This window comes from Cyrtonyx montezumae, unplaced genomic scaffold, assembly GCF_038088225.1.
Source record: "Cyrtonyx montezumae isolate F1298 unplaced genomic scaffold, pur_monq_1.0 scaffold_0, whole genome shotgun sequence".
NCBI lineage: Eukaryota > Metazoa > Chordata > Aves > Galliformes > Odontophoridae > Cyrtonyx > Cyrtonyx montezumae.
In genome coordinates, this window is record NW_027071824.1 from 32544927 (window position 1) to 32558010 (window position 13084).

The 13084-nt window shown below is 33.6% G+C and overlaps 1 protein-coding gene across 1 annotated transcript in view; it reads left to right on the plus strand.

The window, feature by feature from the left end:
* The window catches only part of ADGB (androglobin), a 68976-nt gene that overhangs the window by 38102 nt on the left and 17790 nt on the right, over positions 1-13084 (plus strand). The window contains exons 19-25 of the mRNA XM_065731814.1: positions 35-149; positions 1494-1661; positions 3165-3300; positions 5853-5987; positions 6363-6456; positions 8522-8656; positions 8899-9052. Of these exons, the coding sequence (XP_065587886.1) occupies positions 35-149; positions 1494-1661; positions 3165-3300; positions 5853-5987; positions 6363-6456; positions 8522-8656; positions 8899-9052 (937 nt within the window). The remainder of the gene's footprint in view (positions 1-34; positions 150-1493; positions 1662-3164; positions 3301-5852; positions 5988-6362; positions 6457-8521; positions 8657-8898; positions 9053-13084) is intronic.

Genomic DNA, 13084 nt, shown 5'->3' on the forward strand with positions numbered 1-13084 from the left:
TTTAAATTTTCTTTTTCTTTCTTCTTTAATGCAGGCGACACGTTCTTCTCTTTACAGTAAGTTCTCCCATAGGGCATCATATTCATCTCTGTAGCATGGTGCCCTGTGTCTTTGGAGATGAAGATGCTGTAATACAAAATCTTGAAAAGGTTTGTATGTCTGGAACCAGTTAAGCATTGTATTAATGTTATTTGATTTTGAAGTGAAATACTATTGATCTTTTAGTATGTTTGAGAGTATAATATTAATTCTCATATGAAATGGGTGAGTAGATTAAAAACGTTTTACAGCAGACAGTGGGGTGGATTTTGCTGTCTTGTATAAATGTATAAGTAAGCATTAGGCAGTACACATAGAAAAACAGAATAAGGTGTAATAATGAAAATACCCTTGCTGGAATGCATATATTATCAGAGTTAGCGTGTGATCTCTTTCTTTGAAGCATGTGGAAAAATACACATACAAATAGCATCCATGTTCAAGCATACTTGTAAAATAGATTGTCACGTCAGTACATTTTGTTTTGTCCCATGAGATCACATGTTTACTTACTGAGTCCCAGAGTAGCTTTTATCTCTAAAATTGATTCAAAAAATGTCTCACAGTTGAGGTAAGAGGTGCTGGGGAGTAATTACTACAGCTTTTGGTCTTTGTTGCCTTCAATCTAGATGAATATCACTGCCATTCATGTTATAAAGATTTCTTTGACAAGCAGTACGCCCAAATATTTGGCATGAGCACATGGGGAGAGAATACAGCTTCTCAAGCTCAATTCTGCAAAGATTAAATAAATAAATTGGAAGATGAGCATAATGGCGTATTAATGTAGCAGTTCAGATTCAGGATCCTAATAATAGTAAAAATTTAAAAATAGGGTTTTAAAGCAGCATTATGTGTATCTGATATTTATTGTAGCAAAGACATTTAATTATGAGAAGCTGGGACACTAAAAATGATTTGTTGCTGGACATCCCTTTGTCTTCAGAATGTTATTTGCAGGAAAGTGTCCAATTTTTTTACACAGAAATCCTGGTGAAGATTAAGAATGCCTTAGGTAGCATGTATTTGGACATTGTTCTCAGGTGAAAACAAATGCTCACTTATACCATTCTATGACAATGCTGTGCATTTCAGCTGAGAGCAATGATCTTATTATTGCAGTAGAAATTTTCTATGCTCTTTTTTTTTAATTATAAATGTTCTAGTTCTAATGATGCAGGAAAAATAAATCCATAACAGATATACTTCTTGTTAGAACATTGTCATATTCTTATTTCAATAGCTAATGTTAGTGAAATTTTACACATTATGAATTTTGAAAATTTGGAATTTTGAATACATAATTGATTTTATAGATTATAAAATTAAAAACAGTAGATTTAAGGAATGTTTATTACTTCAGCATCAGGGGAAAAAATGCCATAGCTTAAAAACGAAACAAAATCTTAAAACAATCTTGATAGCAATTGATAATTTTTCACCTCCTTTCTCAGGAGAGCTGCCGATTTATTGGGCAGGCTACCACTATCCTGAAAGCTATTGGAAAAGTGATAAATAATTTCAGCAGTATGCCTGAACTTTCTGAAGCTCTGAAGGAGTTGGAATTAACTCACTGTCCTCCTGGTATCTATGGTACTGAAATGGCTGAGGAACATTTCAAGGTGAACAAAGTTTCAGTAAACACGTCATGGTTTTATGACTTTTGTTGTTGCCTTCCTTGGTGCCAGTGGTCTTGTTGACTACCCCTCCCTTGGATCATCTTTCTCCTCTTGAGCTTTCTTCCAATCTAAATGAGGCAACATTCATTTCAATTTCTGTTGTCTTTCAGCTGACATTGATACTGATGCCTATTGTGATTGATTAGGTTGTGCAGTTTTGTTGCTCTCTGTTCAGATCAGATTGGAGGGTTTGTTGTTTGGATGGGAGGATATTTCATTCAGATTGGAGAGTCTCAGCTCAGAGAGGTCAGATAACAGCTTAATGATGTTGTTATCTGCTTCAAAGCAGTAGCTATGCTTTTACAAAGGATTTCCTGAATGTTTCAAGTATGGCACTCGCTATTAAGTGTAAGTGCAAATGAAACTTGCAGCTGCATTCCCTTGTTATCTTCTCTCATTATGAACACATTTTAATATGTGCACTATGTGTCTTAAATTTGAATCTCTCTTTCAGTCAGTTTCACTGAACACTCCTTTAGTCATAAGGAGTTGCATCAGTAACATAGGGACTTGTAGAAAAAATTCAGTAGGTCTACATACATATATCTCATCTCACAGGAAGATTAGTCTATAACTGTAAAGGATTAAAAAAAAATAAAGGCACACTTTGAAATAGCCAATAATGATTCAATAAGGAAAATTTGGAAAAGAACTGTCTTTAATGTAAACAATGAGAAATGATTCTAAATGTAGGCATGTACTGAAGTAGATTCTTTCTTTATCAGTCTTAATTTTTTAAAATAAAATAAGTTTTTATTAATAGGAATATACATATCACAAGATAGAAATGTTTCCAGAAAACAGAGCAATCTGCAAATAAGGAGAATGAAAGAGAAAAATAGACTGATATATATATTTTTTTACATTAAGGCAGAACTATTTTTCAACTCAGTTTGTGTAACTGGCTCTGAAAAACATACTATGAAATTTCTTATCTAATTAAAGATGAGAAAAGGGGACTGGATTTCTACTTTCAAAAGAGCATCAAGGTGTTGAGAATAAAAACAGACATCATTATAGTCATGTAAGAAGGACACCAAATTTTTCCTTTTTGCCTGTCAATATATTCCTATTTTTTGTAGCAGGATCACCTACTGACAGTGAGATATGTATCCCCATGTCATGAGGGTACTTATCGTGTGCTCTTCTATGTTCTAGTCTGAGACAACCAGCTTATTTTGCATAAACTGAAAAAACATTTTTAGGTAATGAAAACTTGTGCTCTGCAATCTGTCCTGTATTTAAAACCCAGGCATGAAAATGGTTTTCTCTTTCTTGCTTACTTGAAGAAATGTAGTTCCACAGTAAGGACTAATTGTTAGTGTGTGAGAGAAAGTTAAGTGTGACATGAAAATAAAAACAACTATACAGTTATTGAAGCATTAATGAAAAGCATGATTTTACAAATGAATTATTCTCTGATAAATGTTTTCCTTTTTATTTAAGGTTTTCAATAGTGCATTTTGGTCTTTGATTAAATATGTATTGGACAAGAAGATTCCTCATTGGTATAAATTTGCCTTCAGGTCCTTCACTTTAGATTTTAAACACGTTGTCTTCGAGGATGACAGTGTGTCTTCAGGTACTGTACTGGTATTGCTAATGACTTCAAACATATCTACTGTTCTTATTTTGGAGTGAACTAGATCTTCACTGATCCTGCCTAAATAACCATGATTCATTTCTTATGAGATACTCCAGTTTTCTATTGTTAGTAGAATGTCTGAAATTATTCAGTGAGATATCAGAGTAAAAATATAGGAAATACATTTGTAAATATTTAAAATATATTATTTTTAATAAATTATATATACACTTTATTTGTTCTGGAAAAAAATATTTATGTTCTGTTAATTTACAAACTTAAAATTTATGAATTTTTTGTATGCCTAGAGGGACTGGACTATGTCAGCACTGCTGAATTGTCAGGTTAGTTGCACATCTTACAAGACTTGAGTTGTATTCCTTTGAAAATCAGTAATTATCACTGTAAAGTACCATAATAAATGAGCAAAATCTTTTTTGTTGACCATGTATGAGGGTGGGTCAAATCAAGTCTAAGCTTCAAACACTATCTCCATTTTTTCAGTATCTATTCTGCCCTCTGTGCTGAATTTATCCCTAAACCTATGCACGGCAAGTTGCATTGTGATGTATTGCAGTTAGCAGTCCTGTCTGGTAAGGTTTCTGAGAAGCCAACCTGAAAACAATTTAGTGATGCTGATCTCTCCAAATATTATCCACCCTCAAGGAACAGCTAAGCAATGGATTCATGGGAGACAAGGAAGTTTATACATTATGACATAAAGTTGGAAGTTTCTGAAGCTGTACACTTTTTTCAATGACCTGTCTGTTGTGTGTTTTTCTGGGAAAAGAGTTAGATGAAAGTTCTCTATGAAGCTTCTGGTTTGATACTGGTCTAGAAGTCGAGCTGTCTGCTATCATTTTATTTGTGTAAACTGTATCTGAGATCCAAATGTGCATCTCAGTGGTTCATACTGATGACACAAGTTAAAAACAGGATATTCAAGTTGCATACTACAAAAGCATTCTTCACTGTCAATCCTGTCAAAAGTTGAAAGGCACTGTCCCTGGAAATATTAAAAAATTAACTGGGCATTTGCTTAACACCCTGAGTGATGTGGTCAATTTGATCCTGATTTGAATGTGAGATTGGATTAACAGTCCCCTCCAGCCTACTTTATTTTGTGATTGCATGATTCTCTTTTCAGACGTGGTTGTGTCATGCCATATTGAGTTCTAATCTGTTCTTTGTTGAACTGAACTAGCGTAACCATTCAGAGTCGTGATGTATTAAAGTTTTTCTCTGGTTTGAAAAGAAGGAGGAACGATGTTTGGAAGCAGTCAATTCTATCAATATTAAGTGGAGTATATTTGATTGAAATGTGTGATCTTCTTTCTGATGAGAGTAATATATATACTTTAAGCTAATAATTTGTCCCATTTTCAAGTGTCTTTTATTTGTCCTCCTTTTCATTTGATAGTACTCATTTTGGAGCACTGTATCCTTCCTCTTCCTCCAGCTCACTTCCCCTCATTATACATCAATGCAGTTCCCAGCTGGTTTCTTTGCACTGCCTCCCTATGGTGCTGCTCCGCATAACCTCCCAATAGAGATAAACCCAGGTGCCGATAGTTTCAAGAATGCTGATTCTGGGCAAGGATTCCATTAAAGAGCTCATTAGTAACTTGTCAGAACCTACTAATTTGGGAAGCTTCAGGGAAGAAGGGAACAGGCTCTTCAGCAGGTCTGTTGTGATAGAACAAGGGGAAGTGATTTCAAGCTTAAAAAGGATAGATTCAGATTAGATGTAAGGAAAGTCTTTCTCAGTGAGGGTGATAAAGCACTATAATGGGTTGTGCAGAGGTGCTGGATGCCTGGAGACCTTCAAGATGAGGCTGGATCAGGCTCTGAGCAACCTAATCTACCTGTGAGTTTCTCTGTTCATTGCATAGGAGTTGGACTAGATGACTTTCAAAGTCCTCTTTCTAGTTTCTTCCAACTCTAAGGGTTCTATGATTGTAATTTCTTTTCCATATAAAAGCTTCTCAGTGACAGAAAGTCACAGATAAATGAACCTTCACATTATTGCTGGTCTTACCCTTATTCTATACCTCCTTAGCAGAAGTAAAATGCAATGTTTTGGGTAATGTTGGTGTTTAAATTATTACTTAATAAAATCATCTTGGGGATAGAAACATTTGAAATCTTGTGAAGCCGTTTTAAGCTCTATTCAGATTCAGACTTTAATGCATCAGATTATGTTGGTTCTTCTTTTTTTTTTTTTTGGAAGATGATTTTTAACACATACTAGAAGACTTGATTTAAAAAACTAAAATTCAACAGCTGTCTGTAGAGAGAAGCAAAGATACAACAGTTTGGTGTTTAGCATTAGTGTAATCACTGCATGCTAACTTGGTAATTACACAGCATATAGTGCCTACCTCTGTAATGATAGGAGAAAAATTTTAAGAGTGATATTTTTTCCATAAATGGAAACTTTATGTAGAAACCACTATTTCTGTAATGCAGCTCTCTTTTGCATTTTAATTTTACAGCAAGTAGCTACAGGGCTACCAGCTTTGCTAATGTTGCTCATGTTCTTCTTTCAGAGAGTTGTGAGGTGACTTCCCTTAGTAGCTGGCAGAAAAGAATTCCCACTTCTGAAGAAGCAGCAGCAGCTCTTAAACTCCAAGCTGTTTGGAGGGGGACTTATGTGAGAAAAGTACTGAACAGCAGAAAACCAGGTGTGCCCTTATTCAGAAATATTTCACCTACTTCAAATATTTGCTGCAAGTATTTTGTTTTTATTTAATACATAGTTGATTTTCTATGGCATTTCAATGCAAGATGTTATTGTGAAGGTATTTAAAACAAAATATTAGTCACATAATATTTTGAAGCTGTAAAAGTACTGAAAAGTATGATGATAATGGGGATTTCCTTTGTCAAAGGAGAAAGTAGTTTGTCAGCTCTATGAAACCTCCTTCTAATTCTAAATAAGATAGCATTCGTAAGATATTTTACTTCTGCGTGATATTTTTCACAAATATGTGGTAGGTATATATTTAAAACAGTATTAAATTATTGCATACATTTTCTAACTTATTTATTATTTCTAGGTACTAAAGAAAATGCTAATGTCAAAGAAATCTTACAAAAATTGTGGACTGCAATTGAGTTAAATTTTGAACAGTGTGCTGTAGTGCTGCTAAGGTAATAATGTAATAAATTATGCTACTTTATTGCAGCCATTTCCATAGAATTGCCATAAATTGCTGGTTCACACAATAAATGTGGTAAGAGTGTTCTTAGTTTTAAAATTACAAAAGTCAGTCAGAATGGGTAAGATGCTTTCTGTGGAGAAATGCTGTTCTTTATTACATGTTTGCATGAGTAAAACTGTATCAAATCTAACCACTAGATTTGTATCTAGTATCAAATCTAACCACACAAGTTGGTAAGGTGGTTTTGTTTTGTTTGTCCTTGAACTAGAATATTATCTTTTTTGTTTTTAATATTCAGCAGGTTGTTTTGTAGGTATGAATCTGATACTGTTTCTTTAGTTAAACATCTATCCAGCTGATTTAAAAAAAAATGTGATCGCTTGCAAGCTTGACACCATCCCCCCTTTATGTACCACATATTTTCACCAATTCCTTCACAAATATCTACAAGCATTCACACAACTGATCTGTGAGTAGGTCAGTTCTGCCACCAGGTATGAGGAATGAGAACTAGCAGTGAGTGCTGGTTTTGAATATAAATCCTTACTCCACATAACCACTTATTTGTACTCCATGTGAGTGTTTCTTAACTTTATTTCACTTTGTAGTGTTTATTGCCAGTGTAACCATGTGCTGTTAGAACTTTGGCATGACATTCCAACCACATCTTTGTTCCAAATGTTAGCAATTAGTTTTAGAACTGTTCCATCTCTAAATAAACAAAGATGAGATGCATATTTTAGTCTTCCTTTGGACTTATAATACACATGGGATAGATATTGTCCCAGGGATTGTATTTGACTGTTAAAATCACAGTACTATAGGGTTTTTTTTTGTAACTAATATTTTTAAATAGCTTACAGACTTACATTTATTATAATAAGCTTGAGCTTTGTCCTATAAAGTTATAAGCAAAACTTTTAGGATTTCAGTGGTAGGATAGAAGTTCTCCCATTCTTAAAACCTAGACATACAATAGGCTACAAGCAGCACCATTTTACAAAACAATCTATTAGTTTTAAATGCCCCAAAACATCTCTATTTAAGCTAGATTTGGCATCTGTTTCACATTTTAATTCCCATATTCACAAAGAGAAGCTCACTATGCTTGTTCATACTATAATTTCAAAGGAATTCACACATTTGAGACATCTGAGGGGCTTTTTTGGTTCATGCACTGTTCATTGGTGGTGGAAGGAATATTTGCAAAGCTTTGAAAAAGCATATCTCTAACTGTCCTGCTTTAAACTAATGCTGGCAAAGTTTAGATCCACTCTGTGACTCACTTTAATTAAATGTCAAGGTTGGCTATTATCATTGCTAAAAATATGAATGTGCTGATTGTTTATGTAATTTCAATTGCTCGTTAGGGAAAGCAAAACATCAAAGTACCGCTGGCCAGATTTGGTGGATAATGCTTTAGCAATTTGAAACTTGGACTGTTCAGAAAAATTTTAGCTTTTGATACCACAAATGATAAATAACCTTCTAATTGTCAGTCAGGTGCCAGTCAGGTTAGCTCTAATTCCATAGAAACTGATAACACCTAACTTTGAAGTTCTTTCCTATGTGAGAGGAGCAGCTTTAATCACATTTTGAATTTATTTGGTTATGCTTTTATTCCTGTCTTTTTCCAAAAAGTTTTAAGATTAAATAAAGAGGTTATTATAATCTCCTTTTTATGCCATAGCTTTAATATGACAGCTTAATATGAAGAAATGAAAGTTATCCTAACTAATGCTTAAGTGTGTGTGTATGTGTGTGTGTGTGTGTGTGTATATATATATATATAAATGGGACTGATGGATACGCAACACATATTTGTATGTAAGGAGGGTACTAGCTCTTGAACTAAAAGAGCACCTTCCTTACCTGATTTATTATTATTTTTAGTGAGATCAGGTAACAGAAAAGATAGTAGCATTAGTAAAACATCTTATTATTTCATTTTACCCTCAAATATGTAGCAGTGTTCTTCATACTATACATCCATATACATGTCTGCACTTGATTACGGGTAGGTTTAAATGCTTATCTGTTTTTCTCCTTCCCAGAGAAATGTTTAAAAGAAACTGTAACTCACTCAAAAAGTTTCCTTGTTATGAAGATGAGTGGTATAAGATCTCTTTCACTGACTATGCTGTAACATATTCTGATCAGCCACCAAATATTTGGTTTGTGATTTTTAGGTGAGTTTTATAGTCTTTTATATGATTCTTATAGAGAAGTTTGATACACTCTGTTTTTCACTAACCTGATTTAAAAACATGATTTTAAGTAAGTCTATTTTATTTAAAAAAAAGGAAAATAAATTTAAAAAATAATAAAAATTAAATAAATTCTAATGTATACTTTTATTTTGTTACACAAAATATTCAATTTGTGACAATAAAATGAATTTAATTTGTTTTTAATTATTGTTTTTTTCTAGAGAAATATTCTTTGTTGCAGAAGACATGCTCGTAGTGCCAAGGATGTATACCACTATCCCTTCCTGTAGACTTCATGTAATTGATAATGACACACTGGAGGAAATGCCACGTGTCTTTTTGAAAGTGGCACCTCATATTTATCCCAAAAATAAGGTAAATGTGTGGAGTATAAAAATGATTGAAATAAAAATGACTGACAAATTCTGTAGACGTTTTCAGCTACATACTAATATTTTGCTTAAAAGTATGGCCATACTTACTAAAAAATTCAAACAGACTATCACTGACCTCCTTTTCACGCTAAAGCTTTAACATTGAATGAATAGTCTTAATTCCAAAGGGAGGTTTATCACCCAGATTTTTCCAGTCTTTAGGCTAAAGATGACAGCTTGCTCAGTCTTTACAAGTTAGATTTTCTACATTCTTGATTACTTTCTCCTCTGGACTACTCCCAGTTTTTCCCATTTTTTCTTGTTTACAATATACAACACTGAGCACAGAAAACTTGGCAGCAAGGATTAACTTTAAATGAAACAAATGACTAGAAATTAATTATTAGTTTACATTTCTCTTGGTCAGGCTTTACTACTTACAAAACTGACACTTACACTTGTTTTCTCCTCTCCTCCCATTTTTTTTCTTGCATGAGCCTTGTTGATTCATACTGCTATATCCTTAAGCGCTTTCCTGAAGAACAGAATCCTGTTTATTTCTCTTGACTAAATGTGGTGGATATCAATATTGATTATAATGACTTTTTTTTTAAGACCATTTTCCTTATTTAAAGCATCAGAGTTCGTTACTCTTCCTTTAAAATCATAACCCTTAGCTTTCTGGTATCAGTTTATTAAACATATTTAAATGTTTCACTATGCACATTACTAAGAAAATATTAAATGTAATCAGTTTCAGGTCTGGACGTCTCACTAATTAGAAGCTTATCTTTCAAAACGTTTATCCTCTCTAGTTTCTTCATTTTGATAGCATTTCCCTATAGTTAAAAGAGTGACAGGTCTTGACTACTTCTCCTCTGTCCTCATATTGTTTTCATATTGTTTAATTGGTTTGATAGTTCAGAAGTCCATCAGACTGAACTAATCCAGAAATTAGAAGCAGGCTACAGCAGCTGAAAGTGGCAGGTAGGGACTACTACTGCTGGAGGTAGTAGTCCTTCCAGATACAGGGTTGCAGACAAACTGTTCAAGTTCTCCTCAGAGTTAACTTGGAATCATCAAAAGTGGAGGGGTGTATTCCATCAGAAAGGAAGGTTCAGTTTGTAGTCTGGCAGTGGCAAGTGGCAAGATGTGAGAAGAAATCTGAGTGATAAACGCCACTTTATCCTTTCAGGATAATGGAGCGTTGTGATTTCTTTCAGAACTCAGCATTTGTCCTGCTTAGCAGACTGTGACTGTTCTATTTCTGTCTTGCTGAATGGAAAACAAATCTTAGAATTTTATTGGGATTTTTTCCTCAGAATTCCTCCCATTTAACATACTACTTTTGTAGAGGGATTTAAAGGATTGCATGCAGTATTCCAAATAAGGAATCTTATCAACCTTTGTACAGTACTATGGCTTTAATATTGGAAGTGCTCATTTTAGTATGCCCTACTCCACCTACTTATTACTGCATGGATACAACACCAGAGATTATATCATATACTAAAGAATTACTGTTATTTTTTTCCTTTTCTTTATTGAAGACCTCTCCACTTTAGTTATTATTGTAGATATTTTTCTTACTCTCTAAGCTTATGATTTCTACATTTAATGTCATAAAAATGGTTAAAGTTAGTAGAGTGATTTTGATTTGAGTACTAAAACAGAATTGTACATGTGGAAAGGCACAGCATATTTGTTTTATTACATAATCTCGCTACTGAGTTTATCAGTAAAACTATGGACTTACACAAACAAAATTACCTTCCTATTTGCAAATGGTCCATTAATGTTTCAGTGGACTTTAAACACTTCCAAAAACTTGACTGACGATTTGACAATTCAATTATTCTGTTTCATAACAATTGCATACAGTGGTATTTTAATCTGATTGTTACCTTTCTTTTCACAGTATTTTATATGAAAAATTATATAATACCTATATAATATATAAAACTATATACCTATATAATATATAAAATTCCTATATAATAATATAAAACAAAATTATGTAATACCTCTGAATTCCAAAACGTATATTAACATTAAATGTTATTTTTCCTTTTGAATAAATCTACCAGATAGGTGTTCTGCTGCAAAACTAAGAATCAGCACATTAAAACAGAGCAAAAGTAAATTTTATCAGTAAATATTGTTATTCTGCTGCAGAGTCCCTCTTGGAATGCCTTCAGTCATTCTGAAATGAATATTAAAATAGGGATACAATCTGCAGACTAGCAATAATGCATCTTCGTGTCTGCTTTCTGCAGATATTACAGTCTAGATAAAAAATGCAATGCAAGTAGATGGTTTCTTTCAGTCTCTTTTGTTTTCTCTTGTTTTCTTTTTTCGTTTTGTTTGTTTGTTTTTTTGTATACTGCTAGTCTGCTTTTTTTTTTTTTTTTTTTTGCCTTTTACAGACTTATACACAAGTTATTTAAACAGATGGTAAAAAAAATGTCAGAGAAGCATTTCTAAAGCTTCAGCTGAACAACACTTAGGGATCCTCTGAAGGTCTCTGTGACCCATCTCTGGACCTGCTCCAACAGCTCCATGTCTTTCTTTTGCTGGAGAACCCAGGCTTGGATGAAGTACTCCAGATGGGTTCTCAGAGGACAGAGTAGAAGGGGATAATCACTTCACTTGCTCTACTAGCCACCACTTTTTTGATGAAACCCAGAATGTAGTTGGCCCTCCAGGATACAAGCACACACTGCTGGCTCATGCCAAGTATTTTGTCCACCATGCACTTCTATAGTTGTATGCTGGACTCTCTGAAGACTTTAAATATGATTAATATACTTTTAATATTCAATGTCTTGCAATGAAATGGTTAAATGCTGGAGTGTTACTAATTTAACCTTAGATTGAATCTGATCTTTAAATCTCCATGCAGCAAATTGTATTCACATACAATTTCCCACTGTCTCTAGCATAAAGAGATATTTTATCTAGTCTGTCAGTGAATGAAGAAATTTTCATGTTTTTATTTCATGTTTATCTAATTTTGCTTCAGTATACATGAAGATAGCTACTGCTTGCTAAAAATCTTGTCTGTGAATTGCCAGCATGTTAGTACTTTCATCTTTAGCTGTGGTCACCTTTGGAGTTAAAAGTATTTGGAATTTTAGAATTACTTTTTTGGGCAATTTTCATGTGCACTAACACTTGAAAGCACATTTATTTCATGTGTTTAGCATACATGCAAAAACATACAGGGTAGCTGTTCAGAATAATTCTACTTTTCAAAACTATGGGGAATACTTTTTCTTTGGAGAATCCAGAACAGTTCTTTCTATAGAACTTGAAATGTCAAATTCTTCTCAATATGGCATTAAAAACATTAACTTTTAGATCACAAGAGAGTCACAAATTAATGGAATAACACTTTTTCTGGATGGAACTCATTCCATTTTAGTGTTGATAGGATCTCAGTGTTCTTTTTTCTTTTCCCCCAGATAGCTTTTCCTCTTTTTTTCCTGGTTCTACTTTTCCCCACCTGACAGGGAGAAGGTATTACATTTTTTTGTTTGTATGGTTAATATTCTCCAAAGAGAAGTGCCAGTCATTTAGAACTTGACAAGCTTGTTTGGAACACTGTTTATCAGTAATCTCCCAGAAGTGCCAGTATGAGAAGAAAACACAGCCCTCTTTATTGATTGTTAGAAAAGGGGTGATGATACCAAGTCTGTGTAAATTAAGGAATATCTTTGTTGTGCCAAGAATTAGCATTTTGGAAATGTCATGTAGGGTGGACTTTCAAGTGTTAGAGTTACCTGTCACTTTATTCCATTTGAGGTTGCTTCTAACTGACTATGATGTGAATTGATCTAGCTAGCAGGTGACCTATTAAAGTAGTTAGTTCAGAAATGGAAAAAGTAGTTACTGTTCTTCAGACTAATCTGAAATGAATTGAGCCATTTGGAGAAATAAAATGTAACAAAAAAACCCCAAACCAGTCCTAATTGATTAATTACTTCAAGAAAACTGGAAAATATAGACAACTGAGGAGACAGAATGTGACATA